Genomic DNA, 24,736 nt, shown 5'->3' with positions numbered 1-24,736 from the left:
CAGGGACAACCTGAGCATATGGCATTCACAATACTTGTGATTAGGAGCAACATCTCTTGAACATCTCCATTTCTTACTATCTGTTCTCCTACACCTATTTAGTTCTGTATCATTATTGTTACTGCTTGATAGCCTCAGATTGAAACCACATGCTTCCACTACTTTAACAAATAGTAGAATAGAATAGAATTAAAATACATAAACAGAACAAAGAAAGCAACAACACATGATTTTTTGAGTGTCAAAATGAAATAAGCATACAAGCAGAATTGGGAAAAAAAGAAGAAGAGATGTGGATGATGATGAGAAAGAGGAAGATAATGGGAGATTCTGAGAAAAAAAGATTAGGATTTTTAGAAAATTGAAATTAGGTTTTTAAAATTATAAAAACTAAAAGTATGAGTAACTTTTGTAATTATGATAATTGTTAATTGATACGTTAGCATTTAACCTTAAGTCCAAGTAACTCAATTGATGGCTGGTCATTTTTGTTAAAATTAATCTTCTTTTAGGGTTCTTTTTATCAGTAAAATCTTTCAGGTACTATTTTGTCAATGTTTGAATCTTTTGAGTACCAAATTAGTATTTACCTCTATATCTAAAATTTCATTTATTAGAGATCAGTTGAATAAGTTCAATCCAATCTTTTGAAAAATTGGATGAGTTGGTTAAAATTGCCCCACAAAATGAATTCCAAGTTTCCAACTGCTACTCAAATGGTAAGTTCAATCATCCATTATATGATCATCGCCATCCCATAAAAAGTTCTTTTTTTTTTTTCAAAACTTCGAAGCTGATTATCCAAGATACTATGCATTAAATGCAACTATGCCCCCACCAAAAAGTTATTGTTACGGTTCTGGACAAGAATAATTATTCCTAAATGCCGATTAAATGAATATATTTTGTTATGAACTTAGTAAAGTCTAACAGAAAAATGATCAAAAGGCATAAAAGATCATAAACTTAGTACGTTGCTAAATAATGGCATTATATATAGGCAGTAAACATATAAATGATTACATCGAAAAGATGATATAAGGGAAAAATGGGAATACAATAGGTACACATTGTTCTCTAACTATTACCTAAAAATACCACTGACTTAAACATCGGAATGTTTTTGCAGGTTGTCCTACACAATGCAAATTAGGATTCCTATAACTCATCAGTTCAAAAACTCTGTATCAGGTATGAACATTTGACGTCATCTGTGCGATCCTAGGCAGTTAGCACCATAGCTAATCGTGAAGTCAAATCAATTATTCACCCAATAACACCTTATGAGAAAAAGTAAGATGGTGATGATAGACACGAGACTGACCTCACCCCTGATCCCAATGAGAGGGAAAGTCAAAATCAAAGCCCCCTGGCTTTGGTCGCCAAGAAGGTCAAAACACTGGGGGTCGGCACTTCGTGGATCTTGGAGAGGATTATGTCCATGCTACGCAAGAAATGCATCATCGTGTGCAAGAATTAGAATGCCAACTTGCTGAGCGATCGCAATTGCGGCAATCCCAATCTTGAAGTCGTACAACAAGAGGTCGGCACGATAGTTGTGATAGAAGGACCCTGGAACAAGGCCATAGATGACGTCAGGAAGATGACCGTCGTCGTTCTCACTCACCCCGAAATAATAGGAGGGAGTCTCCCTGACGTAATAAAGGACATCGTGATCTAGAAAGGATATCAAGAGCTGAATCCTATTCGGCCCCTCTAAAAGGAGGAGAACACCTAAAAGGAATCCAAGTCCTACAAGTTTGGATGCCGAAACACTTTGACCAAACCAACAAATATGAAGTACGAGGGATTTCGGATTCTCAGGAGCATGTTGATTCCTTTGAATCAAAAATGAATCTAGAAGGATTTAGAAGATGCTATTCGATGCAACACTTTTTCGGTAACATTATCGGGACCAACAATGGCATGGTTTAACTTCCTGCCCTCCGGGATCATCTTTTCTTTTACTGAAATCAAGTCAAAATTTCTTGCACATTTCATCACCAGAAGAACTCAAGCGAAGCATCCGATCTCGTTGCTTGGTGTCGAACAAAGAGTTGGGAAAGCATTATTTGGAGCGTTGCTAGAAGTTATTAACACACGAACTCCCAAGGTTGTATGTTTATGTCTTATCGCAAGATTATTGGAAGGCAATTTCAGGCGACACTTGACCTCCAAGGATGTAAAGTCTATAGAGAAAATCCACCAAATCGCCTTGGAGTATATGTAAGATGAAGATGTCTTAAAGGTGGTGTCTACTAAAAGAAAGAATCCTACTCTGTCACCTAATAAGGCCAGTAGCTCGGGACAATCATCTACGCCGAAGGGTACAACACCGCGAGTTGAAAAGTTCTCCACCAATACCCTTTTGGTAATTTCATTGACTAAGGTTTATCAACAAGTGTCACAGAGGGATATTCTACCTAAGGCAAGACAGATCTGACCAAACATAAGTGTTCATACCCTGGCCCAATGCAAAGGCCCAGGTCCAGCTAAAAGGCCTAACCTGAAGGGTTAAGCCTAGCTAAAGTACCGACCTTCACATAAGAAGTCGGTATCAACCACGACTTGGTCTGAAGAAGTCGGATGTGAGATCACTCGGCGGATAAGCACTCATTCAAATGAGTAACCTCCCCTAAAATCTCTCTAATCGCTTCGTAAAGCCATATCTTAACCTCCCCAAGATAATAGGGACGGTTAGCACCCTAAAGATACGGCACTACACCAACGGTGGTTATTGGCTCACCACTATAAATACACTGACACCCCTCAGGTATCTCTAAGCTCAATACTCTCTAGACCTGCTTACGCTCTTGCTAACTTAGGCACCGGAGTGTCATTGCAGGTACCACCCCCCATTCACTCACGCGCGCAAGTCGGACGGAGCCTCCCGAGGTGCAGATCCATCCGGAGTTTTCCTCCTCCACACACTTGGGCCGTCAAACGTCATCCATCTTATTAATCTCCGGTTACCCACCGTAACATTGGCGCCGTTGCCGGGGACCCGAGAGATCATCCATCGATGGCGGATAGGTTCCACGAAGAAGGCCATGTGGAAACAGATTCTGAACAAGAGAATCTGGACATGGGCAATGAGAATGAAAACCTGGCCCAACACCAGGAAGATAACAATCAACACAGAGAGGGTACCTCCGGAGTGAAAAATCCGAAGGTAAATTCCTCAAATGGGCGCGAATCAGAAAAAGGCGGACCATCCCATGTAGCTGAACTAATGGGGTTAGTCCACAGTCGCCTAGAACAATTGGAGCAAGAGCGGGAGAAGCAGAAGGAAACTGAAAGGTACCTCAAAGAGGAGATGGAACGGCGAAAAGAGTTAGAAAGAAAACTCTTACAGTTAGAATCCTCCCTCAAGGGTCATAACTCCCGCGACGACCAAGAAGATCAATTCCCGGGTGGAGAGGATCCTTTCAGCGAGGACATAATGAGGGCAAAAGTTCCGAGAAACTTTAAAAGCCCTGACATGGACCTCTACGATGGGACCACAGATCCAAAGCATCACTTAAGCAACTTCAAAAGTCGGATGTATCTGGCTGATGCCTCCGACGCTACTCAATGCAAAGCTTTTCCGACCACTTTGTCAAAAGCGGCGATGAAGTGGTTCGATAGCCTCCCCCCGAGATCAATCACCAGCTTTGAAGACCTCTCAAGGAAGTTTTTGATGAGGTTCTCAATTCAGAAAGATAAGGTAAAACATGCCCCGAGCTTCCTGGGAGTAAAACAGGAGGTCGGAGAGTCTTTGCGAGCCTATATGGAAAGGTTCAATAAGGCATGTTTGGAGATCCAAGACCTGCCCACGGAGGCAGTCATAATGGGGTTAGTCAATGGACTCAGAGAAGGTCCCTTCTCACAGTCCATATCCAAAAGGCACCCTGTTTCTCTAAGTGATGTACAAGAAAAGGCCGAAAAGTACATCAACATGGAAGAAAATGCGAAATTAAGAGACCTGAGTTGGCGACCTGGACCCCCTCCCTCATCTAAGGAGAGGGAAAGGGAAGTCAAGAAGAAGGAAGAACTCGGTCTCGAGAGGCCCAGGAAATATCACTCTTATACTCCTCTAAAAGCTTCTATAGTGGACGTATACAGAGAGATTTGCCACACTGAAAGGCTACCACCCCCAAGACCTATTAAAAATAAAAAAGGGGGAAGCCGCAGCGAGTACTGCGAGTACCATAAGATATATGGTCACTCCACCAACGACTGTTACGACCTCAAAAATGTGATAGAAAAGCTGGCTAGAGAAGGTCGGCTTGACAGATATCTCATGGAGAGGTCGGACACTCATGGAAAAAGAAAGCGAGAAGATATGGATAGAAGAGATCCACCACCGCAGACTCCAGAGAGACATATTCATATGATCTCAGGAGGATTTGCGGGAGGGGGCCTCACTAAATCCTCTCGCGAAAGACATCTCAAAAGAGTTTATCAAGTCGAGGAAGAGACACCCGACTTCCCCACTATCTCATTCACAAAAGAAGATGGGCAAGGAATAATCCCCGGGCATGATGATCCCGTGGTGATAACTATGATCCTAGCCAATGCCCATCTCCACAGAACCCTAGTGGACCAAGGAAGCTCGGCGGACATCCTTTTCAAGCCCGCCTTCGACAAGCTAGGGCTGGATGAAAAAGAGTTGAGAGCCTACCCCGATACCCTATATGGATTAGGGGATACGCCAATAAAACCACTGGGATTTTTACCCCTTCACACCACCTTTGGAAGAGGGGAAAAATCAAAAACTCTGAGTATAGACTTCATAGTCATCGATGTGGGGTCAGCATATAATGCCTTAATCGGCAGGACTACCCTAAATCGGCTCGGAGCAGTGGTATCCACTCCCCACCTTTGCATGAAATTCCCGACTCCAGCGGGAATAGCGACGGTGAGGGGAGACCAAAAATTGGCAAGAAAATGCTACAACAAAAGCCTAAATCTGAGAGGAAATGGCAAAGAAGTCCACACCATAGAGCTCGGCGGTGCAAGGACCCGAGAAGAACTGCGACCACAACCGGGAGGAAAAACCGAGGAGATACAAGTCGGTGAAGAGGAAGGAAAAAGTACTTACATAGGAGCCAACCTAGGGGAAACCCTGAAACAGAAGTTGGGTGAACTTCTAAGAGCTAATTCTGACCTCTTCGCATGGAAGGCTTCCGACATGCCCGGGATTGATCCCGAACTCATGTCCCACAGACTCTCGGTTTACCCAGGATCTCGACCTGTACAGCAAAGAAGACGCAAGCTCGGCCCAGAACGAGCCCTAATAGTAGAAGAGCAAGTACAGGCGCTCCTGGAAGCCGGCTTTATTAGAGAGGTCAAATACCCAACGTGGCTAGCCAATGTAGTGCTAGTCAAAAAACAAAATGGTAAATGGAGAATGTGCGTCGACTATACCGACTTAAATAAGGCATGTCCTAAGGACCCTTATCCCCTACCGAGTATTGATACCCTGGTGGACTCCAGCTCGGGGTACCAATACTTATCATTCATGGACGCCTACTCGGGATATAACCAAATCCTGATGTACGGGCCCGACGAAGAGAAAACATCTTTCATCACACCTAAAGCCAACTATTGCTACGTGGTCATGCCATTCGGACTAAAGAATGCAGGAGCCACGTATCAAAGGCTGATGAATAAAGTGTTTTCCCCCCACCTGGGGAGCCTGATGGAGGTATACGTCGACGACATGCTAGTAAAAACCAAGGAAGAAGCTGACCTCTTGACCGACCTCTCACAAGTCTTTGACACCATAAGGTTGCATGGGATGAGACTAAATCCCGCAAAATGCGCCTTCGCGGTTGAAGCAGGAAAATTTCTAGGATTCATGCTAACACAAAGAGGGATTGAGGCCAATCCCGACAAATGCAGAGCCATCCTAGAAATGAAAAGCCCGACTTGTTTGAGAGAGGTTCAACAGCTCAATGGCCGACTTGCAGCCCTCTCCAGATTTTTGGCAGGATCGGCGCTAAAATCCCTTCCACTATTTTCCTTATTAAGGAAGGGATGCCAATTCAAATGGACTCAGGAATGCGAGGAGGCGTTCCAAGAGTTCAAAAAATTCTTAAGCCAACCTCCTATCTTAACCCGACCAATGCCAGGGAAAAACCTCGTCCTATACCTCTCCGTAGCAGACAGGGCTGTCTCGTCAGCCCTGATAAGAGAAGACGAGGTCGGACAACACCCGGTCTACTTTATCAGTAAGGTCCTACAAGGATCCGAACTAAGGTACCACAAACTGGAAAAGTTTGCCTACTCCTTAGTGATAGCCTCACGAAGGTTACGACCTTACTTCCAGGCTCACACAATAAGAGTCCGCACGAACCAACCCATGAAGCAAATCCTCCAAAAGACGGATGTTGCAGGGAGAATGGTTCAATGGGCGATAGAGCTCTCCGAGTTCGATTTGAGATATGAAACTCGGACAGCAATTAAAGCCCAATGCCTCGCCGACTTCGTTGCAGAATATGCAGGAGAACAAGAGGAAAAGACGACTACATGGGAACTCTATGTAGACGGATCCTCCAACAAAACAGGGAGCGGCACAGGCATAATACTGGTAGATGAAAAAGGAACCCAAATAGAGGTCTCCTTAAAATTTGAATTTCCGGCTTCAAACAATCAGGCAGAATATGAAGCCTTGATAGCTGGATTAAAGTTGGCAGAAGAAGTCGGTGCTACAAAGGTGATGATTTACAGCGACTCACAGGTGGTGACCTCCCAAATAAGTGGAGAGTATCAGGCTAAGGACCCCAATATGAAGAGGTACTTAGAAAAAACCTTGGAGCACCTTGGGCGCTTTGCGGAAACCGAGGTCAAACACATAACTCGGGATCTAAATAGCAGAGCGGATGCCCTATCCAAGTTGGCAAGTACCAAACCAGGAGGAAACAACAGAAGCTTGATTCAAGAAACCCTCCAAGAGCCCTCGGTATCCAAAATAGAAGATAAACAAGAGACACTTGAGGTAATCGGTTTAAACCTCGGGTGGATGAATCCCTTAGTCGAATACCTAAAATTCGACATCCTCCCTAAAGAGGAAAAAGAAGCTAATAAGATCTGAAGGGAAGCACAGCATTATACTTTGGTGAAAAATGTCCTCTACAGAAGAGGGATATCAACGCCATTGTTAAAATGGTACCGACCTCAAGAACCGCCGAGGTAATGGAGGAGGTACACAGCGGGATCTGCGGAAACCATCTCGGAGCAAGGTCGCTCGCCAGGAAAATAATCCGAGCAGGATTCTATTGGCCGACCTTGCAGAAAGATGCCGCCGACTTTGTGAAAAAATGCCAACCATGTCAAATGCATGCAAATTTCCACGTAGCTCCACCAGAAGAGCTCATCAGTATCACTTCTCCCTGGCCCTTTGCAAAATGGGGAATGGATTTGTTAGGTCCTTTTCCCCAGGCACCAGGACAAGTCAAATACCTGATTGTGGGAATAGATTACTTCACAAAGTGGATAGAAGCAGAACCATTAGCTACTATCACCGCTCAAAGAAGTCGCAGGTTCCTCTACAAAAACATCATCACAAGGTATGGAATACCTTATTCCATAACCACAGATAATGGAACCCAATTCACCGACGCCACCTTCAGGAATCTAGTAGCCAGTCTAAAAATCAAGCACCAGTTCACCTCGGTGGAGCACCCACAAGCCAATGGGCAAGCCGAGGCAGCTAACAAGGTCATACTGGCAGGATTAAAGAAAAGACTACAGGAAGCAAAGGGAGCTTGGGCTGAAGAGCTCCCTCAAGTATTATGGGCCTATAGGACAACTCCTCAATCCGCCACGGGAGAAACACCTTTCCGACTAGTCTATGGCGTGGAAGCCATGATTTCGATAGAAATCAACGAGCAAAGCCCAAGGGTAATTCTCCATGATGAGGTCGGAAATATACAAGGACACAAAGAGGAGCTCGACTTGCTCCCCGAGGTCCGGGAAAGAGCCCAGATAAAGGAAGCAGCGTTAAAACAAAGGATGACTGCCAGGTACAATAAGAAAGTCATTCGAAGAACGTTTGCAGCAGACGACCTGGTCCTAATCAGAAACGACATTGGAATCAACAAATCAGGAGAAGGAAAGCTCGCCGCAAATTGGAAGGGACCATACAAAATTAAAGAAGTATTAGGGAAAGGTTATTATAAAGTAACCGACCTAAGCGGAACTGAGCTACCAAGGTCGTGGCATGCTTGTAATATGAAAAGGTACTACAGTTAGAAGCGAACTCTACTCCCTGATGTACTCTTTTCCCAACTTCATGATTTTTTCCCAAAAGGGTTTTTTCTGGAGAAGGGTTTTTAACGAGGCATCATAGTAGAGGCTAAGGGAAAATAGGCTATCAAAGACCCTTAGTAGCAAGAAGGTACCTTCCTAATTAATAAAGATCTTTTTCATTTACAAATATCTCTTATAGTATCCTCCTTTATTTTTTCTAAGTCTCTCTACGAAACGCGCCGACTTAAGCTCGACAAAACGTGAAAATCCCATGAACCGACCTAGATGGTCGTCAGGATAAAACGACGAGGTACAAGTCGGCGTAAAGAGGTTATATGAGTTGATCGTAAGAACTCAGGAACCATCCGACTCTTAAGTCGAAATGGAAATCCGAGTAAAACAAACTCGAAAGAGCTCCGAGTAAAAGAGAACCGAGCTCCGAGTAAAAGAAAAACGCATCGCAAAAATAACCTAAGTCATGAAAACTCATCAAAAAGCAAAAGTTGAGTATAAAGGATACCAAAAAGAGATGGGAAAACCTAGGATCAAAGGTTGCGCAAAAAAGCCCTCAAGCTAAAGGGCTCGAAAAAGCAAGACAAGCCAAGAAAAAGGTTTTCAGGAAAAAGATCAAAAAGGGCTCTTCGAAATATCAAAAACAGAAAAGCATGCACACACACAAGGTAACTTAAACCCTTATCCAAAAAAGGGCATTTACTTTGTTTTAAAAACCCTTATCCAAAAAGGGCACAGATCAGAATATTTTGTTTACGGCCTTAAAAGGCCAAAAAGAAATTGTTCACAACCACCAACAGATAAATAAAGTTTAAAAAAGGGGGGGACCCACAGGCCGGGCCCCCATATAGCCATAAAAAATAAGAGTCATTTCTTCAAAGGAGTAGAGGAATCACCACCGCTAGGCTCAGGAGGGGCACCACCAGGACCGGTCGGAGGAACGAAGGAAGAACTCGGAGCATCCTTAGGGCGAGGAGGAGACTCAATAATCCTCTGCCCCCGAGTCTTCAGGTCTGACTCGGAAATGACCTCGGGGACAGGAGGATCAACGATGGCGCCATCAATAACTACCTTGTCGGGATGTAAAGGAGAAAGGTCCAAGTCGGGAGCGATAACTCTGACTTGTTCCAAGAAAATTCTCCAAGACTCCTCGGCACCATCGGCGATAGAGTCCTCTAACTCGGCGTATGCGTTCCGAGAGTTCAGCAAGTCCTTCCTCACAGCAACAATATCTTGAAATAAACTATGGTAGCTGTCTTGTGCTGTTTTCCTTAAATTCGCCTCCAAAGTGCATTGAGCCCGTAGCTTACCCCCCTCCTCCCTAAGGTGATCCCTCTCCTTCCTCAACTTATCTCTCTCCTCCTTCAACTCCTTCTCATGTTTTTCAAAAAGAAGAAGCCTCCCCTCCAACTCCTCAACCTTTGAGGTTGCCCCCAAGGAGCTGAGGGGAGTCTTCTCAAAAATGTCCAAAAGTTTGCCACAAACACCCGCTGTCCTAAAACTCTCCTCGGCCATGGTGGTAAGGTAGTTTCGAACAGAAACATCATCCATATTTATAAAAGGATAAATGTTCTTTCGGACGAATGCAAGAGCATCCGCCTTAACCCCACCATCAAAAGAAGAAGAGCCAGACTCTAAAGTCTTGCGCTTCTTCTTCTCGGGCTCGGAGAGAATTTGGGCAGAAGGGGGTGGTCGGGGCAAACTTGAGGAAGAAATGACAATGGGTTGAGAAGGAGTGCCAGTGTTCTTAGGAGGAGGAGGAGGAGGAGGAGGAGAGGTGATCGCCCTGGCACCACCGGACCTAGCCCGGGACTTCGCCTTAGCCTCCTGGACCCTTTGGTAAGCCTCCTGAGCATTCTTCTTTGCCATATCTACAAGAAAAGAAACCAGCAATTATAAGTTGGCAAAATTCAAGTCGGTACATTCAAGTCGGTAGAAACAACTCGGAAATTAGGAATGCATGCACTACCTAATTGAGATTGAACAAAAGTCGGCGTTCCCTGAAGGATTTTTCTGGTATCCAAGTATGGGGCCCTCCCCCACGCTTCTCGGAAAAACCCCACAATGGCCGCCTCCACCTCGTCCAAGTCATCTGGACCATACTTTTCACAAGGGGAGGCCGCCAGCCAATAAAGGGGAAAGCGAGGGGAAGAGTGCTCATCAAGAAAGAAGGGGTGGTGACCCTCTACAGCTTGTACTTTGAAAAAATAGTTTTTGAAGTCGTGAAAAGATTCGTCAAAAAGGGTGAAAATCCTCCGACCTTGTATGGCTCGGAAGGATACCCATTGCTTTTTGTTGTTTAGCCCACTAAAGGGCTTAGTCATGTGAAAAAGAAAGAAAAAAATCCTCAGAGAGGTCGGGAAGTCCAGAGCATGGCTTATAAACTGATAGATCTTCAAAAAACCCCAAGAATTGGGGTGAAGTTGGGTAGGGGCAACTCTACAGTGATGCAAAACAGATATCTCGAAGTCTGAGAAAGGAAGAAAAACACCCAAACGGGTGATCATACACTCATACATAAAGAAAAAGTGAGGGGCCGCCTCATTTTCTCTCCCAAAACAGACCCGGTCTTCAGGACCCGGGATTATCAGTTCATATTTTGGCTCGTCCTCCTCCGAAGTACAGAGCCTGTGATGAGTACGAAGATGAGTGATGAACTCAGCATCGACCAACAGTTCCTCCCCAAGGACCGTAACGTCAACCCACTGAGAAAGAACGTCTACAGAAGCCATTTTTTATATATAAAGAAAAGTGGCAGAAACCTACAAAAGGGAAAAAGAAAAAGAAAAATCAAAAAACACGGCCCCTAAAGAGGAGAGACATGAAGCTAGAATCTACAGGTCAATCTATCCACTCGCAAAACAAAACATGCAAACATAAGGCATGACGTGGAAAAAACAAAACTAACCTTTATCTGAAGAATGAAGGTTGGAGAAGAGCGGAAATCTTCAAGCACAAGAATACAGCACGAACAAGGAAATGAGAAGTTTGAAAGATTGCAGAAACGGAAAAAAGAAAGAGAGGGAAAGTATTTATAAACATGCTAAGGGGCATAATGGTAAAAACGAAGCAGTCATTAATGAGAGTGCACCGTTACCAAAGCCATCAATCCCTAAGTGCATCCCTAACGAACGCGACATTTGAATTGACGTAACTGTCAGAAAACAAAAGGTCGCGAAAATCACGTCGGTTTAAAAACCCGTGAAAGTCGGCCACGAACCCGATCTAAATACTTGAACCCAAGCCCTAAAGAGACCTTGGGCTCAAGTAGGGACACTGTTCATACCCTGGCCCAATAACAAAGGCCCAGGCCCAAATAAAAGGCCTAGTCCAAAGGATTAAGCCTTTCTAAGTACCGACCTTCACACAGGAAGTCGGTAACAACCACGACTTACTTTAAAGAAGTCGGGCATAAGATTAGATGGCAGATGAACACTCATTCAAATGAGTAACTGCCCCTAAAATCTCTCCAACCGCTTCGTAAAGCCATATCTTAACCTCCCCAAGATAATAGGGACGGTTAGCACCCTAAAGATACGGCACTACACCAACGGTGGTTATTGGCTCACCACTATAAATACACTGACACCCCTCAGGTATCTCTAAGCCCAATACTCTCTAGACCTGCTTACGCTCTTGCTAACTTAGGCACCGGAGTGTCATTGCAGGTACCACCCCCCATTCACTCACGCGCGCAAGTCGGACGGAGCCTCCCGAGGTGCAGATCCATCCGGAGTTTTCCTCCTCCACACACTTGGGCCGTCAAACGTCATCCATCTTATTAATCTCCGGTTACCCACCGTAACAATAAGTATTATGGTCACCAAACTAAAGATTGTATAGATTTAAAGGATGCGTTAGAACAAACAGTTTAAGATGAAAAACTACTAGAGTTTGTTCAACATATGAGGCCACCCAAAAGGTATAATGACAATGAAGACCAGAAAACAAAAAGCTCCGGAAACACCTAATTTGCTGAGCTCCAAGATGATACTGCTTCAAATCGTGATAAATGTGCTTGTGGGAAAGACATGCCAGTCCCTAGTATGCCTATCCTAGTATAACGTGATTTATGTTTGGTAATTTTTATTCAAAATGAATTATAGTAAACTAAATATTGTTTGGATTATATTATTCAAAATCACTTTTAGATTAAAAATTACAGAAAAGGATATGAATTTAAATAATTATTTGATGTTATCTTATATAATTTTATTTTAGATATTTAAATAAATTTTAATATTTTATTTTAGTATTCTCAATACTCTTTAGTATTTTAATAGGATTAATAGAATCAGAATACAAAGCAAAAAAATATTTCATACAAAAAAAATAATAATAACAATAAAAAAACTCATAAATAAAAAAAATAGAAGTTTTATAAAAAATAATAATATGCATAAGAGAGTATTAAAAAAATATTATAAAAAAAACACATACAAATAATGAAAGACATAAATAATATATAGAACATAAATTTTAATATAACGTTAAAAAAAGAACAAAAAACTAAAATTTATAATTTTTGATAAACGTGGATTAGAGATAAAAATTATTTTAACGTTTAGATGATAAAAACGTTACCAAATAATTTTTTTGGTGACGTTATCAAGTATGAAGATGAAGAAACCGCTTCTCTTTTTTACAACGCAAAATCAAATACACCCATAATAACTTGCACAAAGTCACAAGTCCAAAAAAAAAAACTTGCACAAACTCAGGCATTTCTCTATGACACCAATGTGTTTATTTTCATTTGGTAATTCTCACCCACTTATCTGACACCTCTTGTTTATTTTCATTTAGTAGTTCCCACCCACTTATCTGACACCTCTTATATGTAGACTCACCTTGTCAATTAATGCACCAATTGCTAACTCAAGTAAATGCTCTTGGATCTTCTACATTATATACCACTCAGGTGGTAGTTCCCACCCACTTATCTGACACCTCAGGCATTATTAAAGCAATAGAACATTTTTTTTGGCAATAGAAGGAATGCTCGGCAAAAACAAAAAGGAACTTGTGAAAGTGAATTAAAATGGCCGCATCTAATAAAAATTACAGGTATATCGTAGTATCATCACTCTAAAAATAAAAATAGCCTGCTTCCAACTGAATCCGATGTGTCTATGCATGAAACCATAGAACCAATAATTTCTAAATGGAGTATATGGGTCTGCTCTGTCCAGCATTCATTCAAAAGCAGCAGATAAAACCAAATGAAGCACGTATACTCGGCTATAATTCCCATGTGGGTTGAAAGCCTCTCTTTAAAGAAATTTGTCCTCTAAATTTTAATTTTTATTATACAGAGTAAAGTATGACCTCTCACCATTTATTTCATAAGTGGACTAAGAGAAAATATAAAAAAAACTATTCAAGAATGAAAGATCACATTTTATCCTCTAAAATAAAAATTCAAAATTTAGAGGATTTGAATTCTATTTAAAGAGAATAGTATTTATGTAAAGAGAATATTTTTAATATATAATTTTAAATATAGAAAAAAATAAATAGTATTAATATGTATATAAAAAATAAATTTAATCTCTCTCTTTATCTATTTTTTAAATCTTTTTTAATAATTTTATATATGTGACCATTTTTATTAATTAATTAGTGATAATAATTGGGCAATTTACCTAAATAAATAGAATGGCAGAATCTTTTACCTAAATGTGCAAAACTGATTGTTGTTACGTGCATGTGCAAAAACGTACTCTATGTAATCCGTGGCAACCCACCACGGTTTACGAAACGTGCATAAACCGTGGCAGGTCACAACGGTTTAGGGACAAAAAATATTGAGTGTAAACCGTGGTAAGTCACCACGGTTTACGAAGGATGGATGACATGCATAAACCGTGGTAAGTCAGCACGGTTTATGAGAAAAGTGGCATACACATAAAATCCGATAACGCACCGCGGTTTATGTGTGTAGCTATATAAGTGGCTTACACATAATAAACGCCTCACATTTCGTCGATATATCCTGCCACGTGAGCAGTGGCGGAGCTTAGTTCAGACAAGGGGTGGCCACGGCCCCCCCAAATTTTTATTAAAAAAATTAGTAATACTTTTTCAAAAAATAAAAAATAGTTTAGTTGGCTCAAATATTTTATTATGACTTAAAATACCAAAGTTCAATCTTCATCTTTTGCTTTTATTGCACAATAGTTTTTAGTTTTAAACATTCAAAACATATCGAATTTGGACTGAATTGAATGTATTTACATTTCGCACCTCTCTATTCAATAAGCAACACTCCCTCTCTACCTTTGAGTTCAAATATAAAAAATTAGATATTTTTTATTTATGTAATTTAATATTATTTTATATTTTACTGTTTATTTAATTTAATTTTTTTATATGATAAAAAATATTAGAATATTCAATAAGTATTGATATTATTGTATTTGTATAAATTAATAAAAAATTTAATAAATATTATAAATTTTAATATTTGTCCTTCTAACTTCTTTAGGTCCATATCAAAAATATTTTGACAATTATTTTCTATCTGGCCTCCCCAAAATTTCGTTTCAAGCTCCGCCACTGCACGTGAGCGACGCCATTTAGTCGGTACAAGCGATCCTCACCCTCCATTGGCTATTCAAGCAACAACTGCAGCAAAGTGGAAGTGTTCCTCTTCGGTTGAAGGCCAAGCAACCGGTGAGAATTAAGTTTGGGAAGTTGAAGCTATTCAAGATCACCTTCAGGGTTAGGTGCTGGATTGTTGTGGATAATCTTAATGCTAATAACTCCATTAGAATCAAGAGCAGTAGCTGCAAGTTCAGGCTCAAGTTATAGATCATGATTCTTTGGTGCTTATTATAACTATTGTTCATTATAATTACTAATAGTACAATATATGCCATATATATTGCTATGTATTACTATATACTATTTTTTTTTATATGGTCTCGGATTGAGATTATTATTTTATTTTTTATTTTTACTTTACAGATGGAGATTTACATTTTAGGATTTTTTTTAGTTCTGTACTCTTGATTCTGTATTTTTCTACCATTACTCATGCCCATATTATTTTTTGATGATCATGCTATAGCTTATATTATAGTAACATGCTATCCTATATATATGTTTAATACCTTATTGTTAATTTTTTTATTATTTTTAATGTAACGTGATACAAAGTGTATTAACAAAATATTTAATTACAGGATTTTTGTGAAAAAATATATATAATAGTACTATCTTTGGAAAAAAAATAAATGTTCTGTTTGGATTTTCTATATTAAATAATTGCCTTGTTAACAAAAATTTAGACAAGATTACTTATATAGCTACACACACATAAACTGCGGTGGGTTACCGGGTTTTATGTGTAAGCCACTTTCTTCATAAACCGTCGTGACTTACCACGGTTTATGCATGCCATCCATCCTTCGTAAACCGTGGTGACTTACCACGGTTTACACTCAATATTTTTTGTCCCTAAACCATTGTGACCTGTCACGGTTTATACACATTTCGTAAACCGTGGTGGGTTGTCACGGATTACATAGAGTACGTTTTTGCACATGCACGTAACAACAATCAGTTTTGCACATTTAGATAAAGGATTCTGACATTCTATTTATTTAAGTAAATTGTCCATAATAATTCTTAATAAGTTAAACAAAATTTAGATAAGTTTTTATTTTCTATAAAGTATGCATATTTTGGGCCAAAATAAAAAATATGCATTTTAGTCAATGATATAATTCTCTTATTGAAATGACATTATTATATATTGTCAAATTTATTTAAAAATAATTTTGTATGGTTAAAATGTTAAAAATAAAATTTTGTATTTAAACACTATATGAATAATAAAAAAATAATGTTTTTAAAAAAATTAAAAATTTTATATTTATAAAAAGAGAAGAAAAAAATTGTAGGGACTAACTTGATTCGAAACCTTTGATTTCAGGAAGTAAACTGGAAGCGTCTTATAAAATTTAAGAACCAAACTAAGTTATTTGTAATGATAATATGTCGGTGATAAATCGTACTTTGTCACGTGATACCACCGTTACGTTGACATACCATGTGTCCATCAATCCCTCTATTACACAGACGAATAATATTTTGACATATGGCACAAATGTTTAATGTCCGCATGTCATTAATGAACAATAATCGAATGACTAATATGAGTCATGAATGTAAATTTTGGAGACTAAATCGAGTAAATTAAAATTTTAAAAATTAATTTGAGGCACAGATACAACTTGAGGAACCAATTTAATTGTTACCTTTGTAAGTTTATGTTGTAAAATATGATATTTTATTACATACCCTTTGCGTGAGATTAAAAAGATAATTTTAAAGTATGATCACAATATCTAAAATCTTAGTTTAACTCTTAAAATCTTTTAATATTAATATTTTAAATAAATAGATAGATAGTATTTATGTAAAGAGAAGATTTTTTTAAGGTATGATCACTATAACATTATTTTAGAGTCTCTTTTAATATATTATAATAGATAAATAGTATTTATGTAAAGAGAATATTTTTAATATATAATTTATGTAAAGAGAATATTTTTTTAATATTTTTAATATATAATTTTTATGTTATTTATTATTTTTGTAAAATAAATTGCTATATTAATTGTAAGTTTTTTGAAATATTTTTTATTATGTGATATGAATTTTACTTTAGTCATGTGAGAAAAATATATGAAAAATTAGTAAGTTAAGAAAAAATATTGATCTATGAACCATTTAGATTCATGATTTTTAATTTTATGGAATAAATTAAGTTGTTTAACAAATTTTAGGGATATCAAGGATAAAATTGAATCAATTGTAATAATAAAAAATCAATTTAAATAGTTTAAAATTGTCTTATGTAGTATTTTTTAATTATTATTAAAATAATTATATAATTTTAAATATAATAATATTAACATTTTCGTTCCATATAAAATAGTAATGAAGGAACTTACTTAAATTAAGAAATTTAAGTGATTAACATAATGTTTGGTTTTTATCTTATTTTTAAATTAATATTGATCAATTTTTTTACACTAAAAATTAGTTCCTTGACCTTCTCCTCAATGAAGATGAGGAAAGTATAATTTGGAGTTAGTGTAAATATGAAAAGACCTCCTGAAATTAAAGATCTCTATGATTTGCTCATTATAATATTGGACTTGGCAGTATTCCCTTGTTGTTGCATGTGACTGATGGACTTATCACTCATGGTCAAAGTTGGACATGATAAGAAATGAGTGAACTAGCAATTTAAGCTAGGTACACAAATAATTAATGGCCTAGTTGTTATTAGAATATTCTTTTTAAAAAATGTTTTCCTTTAGAATCCGCTATTTTCAAAAAAAATATATCTGGAATGTGTTTTAAAAGTATATGTTACTGAAAAACTAAAATTAATTTAAATTTAATTGTGGAATAAATTTAGAGTACTGGCTCCATATATTTCCTTAGCTTAACCCGTGGTAGAGTAGGAATACTGACTTTTCTGATTCAATGGCTAACACAAACCAAAATACCATACCAAAAACAAGGAGCATCACAAGTATTTTCCGGCATCGGATGGGAACCGAAAAGAAAAATTCGGAATACGACGACTTGCTGGAGAAAAGCAACATAGTCGGAGCAATCCATAGAGAAAGGGAAGAAAAAGAGATCATAGAAATACTGATGAAAGAACCTGCTGGTGAAAACGGTGATCCTCCTGTGGTTGCCATTACGGGGATTGCAGGAATAGGGAAGACAACACTTGCTCTCCTCGTTTGCGAAGACGACAAAGTCAAAGGCCGTTTCGGATCGCCGATTTGGTTAAATGCCGCTGGCAAAACATTTGATGAGCTGGCATCCATTGCAGGACCTGTAAGGAACCCCTCCTTGCTTGTGCTTGACGATTTAAGAGGTGAGATTAGTGTGAGCGAGTTAAGGAAGCATGATGTCTCCGTTGGAGCAGGAGCAATAATCGTAACTACACGTCGCACACAGCAGAGTCTTGGTGACAAACCTATGCATGTTTTGCCCTTGAAGGGGCTCGATGGAGAACAGAGTCTGTCTCTGTTCACAAGTCTCGGAAGCAGTAACAAACACAAGGAGGAAATAAGAGAAATTCTGCCCAACTGCAACGGAGTCCCTCTAGCCATAAAGCTTGTGTCGACATTTCTGGAGTCCAGGGCCGGGACTCTCCAAGAAGCTAAACTCAGCGAGTTGCTTCCGCGGCGGTTGATGCTCCAGCCTCATGAAGTACAGTTACTTGCTTATGTTTCCCTTTTCCCTGATGACTATTTGATCCATCCTGATAGATTAATTCATCTCTGGATCGCCGAAGAATTCGCCCCGCCGAAAGAATCTTGGCGTCAGGTTATCGATGACTTCGTTGACTCAGGTATATTCCAAGACGTGAAACGAGAGGAGGATGGTGACGGCGTAGTGAAGAGCTGCAGAGTGCACCCTTACATGCAGGAGCTGGCATGCTTTGTCGCCAAGAAAAAGAAAGGCGAGTTTATCACCACCGGCATTGGCGAGTCCCAGCCGCTTCTACGAGCTTCGTTTGATATGAGGTTAGCCGATTCCGTTTCGAAACTTGAATTGTTCCTTAAGGAGGAGAAGAGATCGAAGGATCTGAGGACCATTCTTTTTCATGGAATGGTTGAGTCTCCTCTTGTACTTGGCAACCAGCAAGCGGAGCGCATGAATGAGTACACTTGCGATAAGGTGTTGTCCACTTGCAAGGCCTTGTGCGTGTTGGATCTGCAACATTTGGGGATGAATATGGTTCCAAGCTCAATTGGAAAGCTGAAGGACTTAACATATATTGATCTTTCCCATAATAACATAGAGAAGCTTCCCAATTCCATTACCAAGCTTTCCAAATTGAAGACGCTGAAACTTTCCCAGTGTCACCTCCTCGAGGAATTGCCCAAGGACTTGAAGGATCTAACTAAGCTCACACATCTTCACATCGACGGTTGCGTTAATATTCAGAGCATGCCGCGTGGAATAAGCAACCTGAAATCTCTTCAAACTTTGTCCCACTTTGTTGTTGGAAAGAACGAACCTATCGCATGCCATGAGGAACTCAAGGATCTCAACGAGTTGAGTGGGCACTTGGAAATTATGTACCCGGAGAGGTTGAAATTCCAAGATTCATCATCAAAATGGATGAACCAAAAAAAGCACCTTCGCCGACTCACTTTTAGATTGGATCAACACGACAAGGGAAACGAGCAGGACCAGGAAAAAGCGCTGCAAGTTCTTGAACCGCATACGAATCTGACCGTACTACACGTTGTAGGCTACAAAGGTAACAAATTTCCTAGCTGGATTCCTTCCCTCGATTGCCTCGTCAAGCTCAGTTTGTACAACTGTTCCACACCGGAACCTCTCCCCCGGTTGGATAAACTTCAAAGACTCGAGGTTCTCGAGCTTCGGAGGATGCATTCTCTGAGATTCGTTGCAGAAGAATGTGACGACAGCGTTCATCGGGTATTTCCATCGTTGAAGAAGCTAACACTCTGGGACTGTCCTAAACTCGAGAGTTGGTGGAGAAACGATAATAACACTGATGGAGAAAGCAGAAACTCAATCATCTTCAGCTGCATATCAAGTTTACAGATCCAGTACTGTCCTAACTTGACTCGCATGCCACTATATCCTACTCTTGACGAAATTTTGGTGTTGGTGGATTCAAGCGTGGAACCAATGCGGGATACAATACACTATGGAGAATCCAATCCTACTCTTAGCGAACTTTTGGTGTTGGAGAATTCAAGCGTGGAACCAATGCGGGATACAATACACTATGGAGAATCCAAAACGGCTAAAGAAGCAAAAGTAGTTCCATTCTCCAAGTTGAAGTCCATGTCCATAGCAAGCATTCAGAAATCCCCACCGGAGCGATGGCTCGTGAAATTTACTTCCCTTGAGAAACTCCACATTCGAGATTGCTTGCAATTAGAGGTTCTGCCCTCAGGTTTCAAGCTTTTGAAGTCGCTGCAGAGCCTCACCATTGAGACCTGCCCCGTTCTTGATCTTGACCGATCCCCTGACGAATGGGAGGGTCTAGAAAAGCTTAATTCCCTGATCATAAGGGAAATCCCCAAGCTCAAGTCCCTTCCAATGGGACTGGAAAAGGTTAAGTCTTTGCGAGAAATCAGGCTTCATGATTGTGCGGGGTTAACCTCTCTGCCGGAAAAGATAGGCAATCTCACCTCACTTGTTAGACTAGAGATTTGTCAATGTGAGAATTTGGCTTCCTTGCCCAAAGGAATTGAAAAGCTCGAATCTCTGGATACCCTGATCATTAAGGACTGCCCCTTGTTAATGCCAAGGTGTCAACCTTATACCGGTAATGACTGGCCAAAGATTGCTCATTTGAAAAATGTTGTGGTGAAACAAACTTCTCAAGACTTTGGGCTTGGGAAATTAAGGATGTAATACTTTCATTACTGCATTTGTATTGTACATTATCATATGATTGTGTGTTATTTATTGCAAATTATGAATGAATTTTTTATATCACATCATGCTCTTTCTATTTCTCTCCAGTATGATTGCAAATGATTGAGTGAGATTCTGAATTCGTGTTATCAGTAATCCTTATTATTAGTAGATAAAGAAGATTATGAAACTTTTATTAATGGCCAACTTATCTCCAATCAAAGCTGAGATGATAAGTAAAGACAGGTTAGTGACTCGGCTTAAATCTCATTCAAAGAACCTAGCCGCAGACAGGGGAATGTTGATCACTTGATAATTTTCTTGAATAAAAAACCTTCAGTTCGTCATCAATTTAATGAAATAATGGATTCTGCTTTTTCATTCTGTTTGGTTCTTTATAGAGTAACCTTTTTTTTTTTTTTAAATGAGGTGATGTACAAAATGAATGCTGAATACAAACTACAAAGGTCTTCCTTTCTGAATGGGACTGCAAATATCTGATCTCATTGTAGAATCGAAAATCTGAAGGAAAAGGTGCAGCTGTGATGGCATGAATACCATAAGTGGAATGGTTGCAAGTACCATAACAAGTATTAGAAACAGATGATCTTCTCTTAGCACTGAAACAAGTGCTGCACAAAATGCAACCATCATGGATACCACGGACAAAAAGAGCGCAATTCCATAGCAAGATCCTGAGGAAATCTCTCTCAGCATAAAGCGACGTAAGGATCCAAATAAACATCAAGACGGAAGTAGCAGCAGCAAAGAGAGACATTGCATCTGTTATGATGAGAGTTGTGACAACAGAGTGTCACTTCCTTGGGGAATTGCCAATATACACACTTCCATCTCGGAAGATGTATAACTTAGGTTCATTGCTGAATTCAAAGAAATCCCCGCCTCCCTTTCCGTCAACAGATTGGTTGTTTGACATTTTTCAATCCCTCAGGAACTAACACTGGGATTTTCGTAACCTCCAAAGTTGGTGGAAAATGGATCATGATGCCTATAGGCCAATCTGAGCTCATTGAAGAACTGCCACATACTTGAACTACTAGACCTCGCTAGTGAAGAATGGGAATGTCTAACCAACCTTCGTTCTCTGAAAATAAGAGATGTTTCAATGCCTGAGTCCCTTCCTGATGGGCTTGAAAAAGTTACGCCTCTCAGAGAAAGCATAGGCTAGAGATTGTTGAATGCAGCAGGTTGTGTTCCCTCCCCAAAGGAATGCAAAAGCTCACATTTCTGCGCACCTTCATCACCAAAGATAGTCCCTTGTTGATTGGCCACATATGTGAAACGAACTCCTCATCAAGGCTTTGGGCTTGGCAAATTAAGAATGTAGAGATCTTTTTTTTTTGGTTTTTAATTACATATTGTAAGTCTTCTTCCACATTATCATTTAGTTGTACATTATGTATTGGCAAATTATCAAACAATATTTTGGGGAAAATGTTGTTTTAACAGATTAGTTCATTTCCTATGCTGACACAACCAAACTGAACTATATAAAAGATATGGTAATGGAGAGGAATCCAAGCGAAGCATCCGATCTCGTTGCTTGGTGTCGAACAAAGAGTTGGGAAAGCATTATTTGGAGCGTTGCTAGAAGTTATTAACACACGAACTCCCAAGGTTGTATGTTTATGTCTTATCGCAAGATTATTGGAAGGCAATTTCAGGCGACACTTGACCTCCAAGGATGTAAAGTCTATAGAGAAAATCCACCAAATCGCCTTGGAGTATATGTAAGATGAAGATGTCTTAAAGGTGGTGTCTACTAAAAGAAAGAATCCTACTCTGTCACCTAATAAGGCCAGTAGCTCGGGACAATCATCTACGCCGAAGGGTACAACACCGCGAGTTGAAAAGTTCTCCACCAATACCCTTTTGGTAATTTCATTGACTAAGGTTTATCAACAAGTGTCACAGAGGGATATTCTACCTAAGGCAAGACAGATCTGACCAAACATAAGTGTTCATACCCTGGCCCAATGCAAAGGCCCAGGTCCAGCTAAAAGGCCTAACCTGAAGGGTTAAGCCTAGCTAAAGTACCGACCTTCACATAAGAAGTCGGTATCAACCACGACTTGGTCTGAAGAAGTCGGATGTGAGATCACTCGGCGGATAAGCACTCATTCAAATGAGTAACCTCCCCTAAAATCTCTCTAACCGCTTCGTAAAGCCATATCTTAACCTCCCCAAGATAATAGGGACGGTTAGCACCCTAAAGATACGGCACTACACCAACGGTGGTTATTGGCTCACCACTATAAATACACTGACACCCCTCAGGTATCTCTAAGCCCAATACTCTCTAGACCTGCTTACGCTCTTGCTAACTTAGGCACCGGAGTGTCATTGCAGGTACCACCCCCCATTCACTCACGCGCGCAAGTCGGACGGAGCCTCCCGAGGTGCAGATCCATCCGGAGTTTTCCTCCTCCACACACTTGGGCCGTCAAACGTCATCCATCTTATTAATCTCCGGTTACCCACCGTAACAATAAGTATTATGGTCACCAAACTAAAGATTGTATAGATTTAAAGGATGCGTTAGAACAAACAGTTTAAGATGAAAAACTACTAGAGTTTGTTCAACATATGAGGCCACCCAAAAGGTATAATGACAATGAAGACCAGAAAACAAAAAGCTCCGGAAACACCTAATTTGCTGAGCTCCAAGATGATACTGCTTCAAATCGTGATAAATGTGCTTGTGGGAAAGACATGCCAGTCCCTAGTATGCCTATCCTAGTATAACGTGATTTATGTTTGGTAATTTTTATTCAAAATGAATTATAGTAAACTAAATATTGTTTGGATTATATTATTCAAAATCACTTTTAGATTAAAAATTACAGAAAAGGATATGAATTTAAATAATTATTTGATGTTATCTTATATAATTTTATTTTAGATATTTAAATAAATTTTAATATTTTATTTTAGTATTCTCAATACTCTTTAGTATTTTAATAGGATTAATAGAATCAGAATACAAAGCAAAAAAATATTTCATACAAAAAAAATAATAATAACAATAAAAAAACTCATAAATAAAAAAAATAGAAGTTTTATAAAAAATAATAATATGCATAAGAGAGTATTAAAAAAATATTATAAAAAAAACACATACAAATAATGAAAGACATAAATAATATATAGAACATAAATTTTAATATAACGTTAAAAAAAGAACAAAAAACTAAAATTTATAATTTTTGATAAACGTGGATTAGAGATAAAAATTATTTTAACGTTTAGATGATAAAAACGTTACCAAATAATTTTTTTGGTGACGTTATCAAGTATGAAGATGAAGAAACCGCTTCTCTTTTTTACAACGCAAAATCAAATACACCCATAATAACTTGCACAAAGTCACAAGTCCAAAAAAAAAAACTTGCACAAACTCAGGCATTTCTCTATGACACCAATGTGTTTATTTTCATTTGGTAATTCTCACCCACTTATCTGACACCTCTTGTTTATTTTCATTTAGTAGTTCCCACCCACTTATCTGACACCTCTTATATGTAGACTCACCTTGTCAATTAATGCACCAATTGCTAACTCAAGTAAATGCTCTTGGATCTTCTACATTATATACCACTCAGGTGGTAGTTCCCACCCACTTATCTGACACCTCAGGCATTATTAAAGCAATAGAACATTTTTTTTGGCAATAGAAGGAATGCTCGGCAGAAACAAAAGAAAGGAACTTGTGAAAGTGAATTAAAATGGCTTTATCTAATAAAAATTCCAGGTATATAGTAGTATCATCACTCTAAAGCATAAAAATAGCGTGCTTCCAACTGAATCCGATGTGTCTATGCATGAAACCATAGAACCAACAATTTCTAAGTGGAGTATCTGTCCAGCATTCATTCAAAAGCAGCAGATAAAACCAAATGAAGCACATATACTCGGCTATAATTCCCATGTGAGTTTAAAGCCTCTCGTTTAAAGAGAATAGTATTTATGTAAAGAGAATATTTTTAATATATATTTTAAATATAGAAAAAATAAAAAATTAAATGGT

General features: G+C 39.2%; 1 protein-coding gene across 1 annotated transcript; it reads left to right on the top strand.

Moving 5' to 3' along the window:
• Positions 1 to 17,725: 17,725 nt before the first annotated feature.
• Positions 17,726 to 20,745, top strand: LOC107487010 (putative disease resistance protein RGA1). The gene has a single exon (XM_052262039.1). The coding sequence runs from the start codon at positions 17,752 to 17,754 to the stop codon at positions 20,683 to 20,685; it is 2,934 nt and encodes a 977-aa protein (XP_052117999.1). The 5' UTR covers positions 17,726 to 17,751; the 3' UTR covers positions 20,686 to 20,745.
• The last annotated feature ends 3,991 nt before the right edge of the window (positions 20,746 to 24,736 follow it).

Source organism: Arachis duranensis, chromosome 5 (assembly GCF_000817695.3).
Source record: "Arachis duranensis cultivar V14167 chromosome 5, aradu.V14167.gnm2.J7QH, whole genome shotgun sequence".
NCBI classification, from domain to species: Eukaryota; Viridiplantae; Streptophyta; class Magnoliopsida; order Fabales; family Fabaceae; genus Arachis; species Arachis duranensis.
This window is presented reverse-complemented; position numbering and strand designations above follow the sequence as displayed.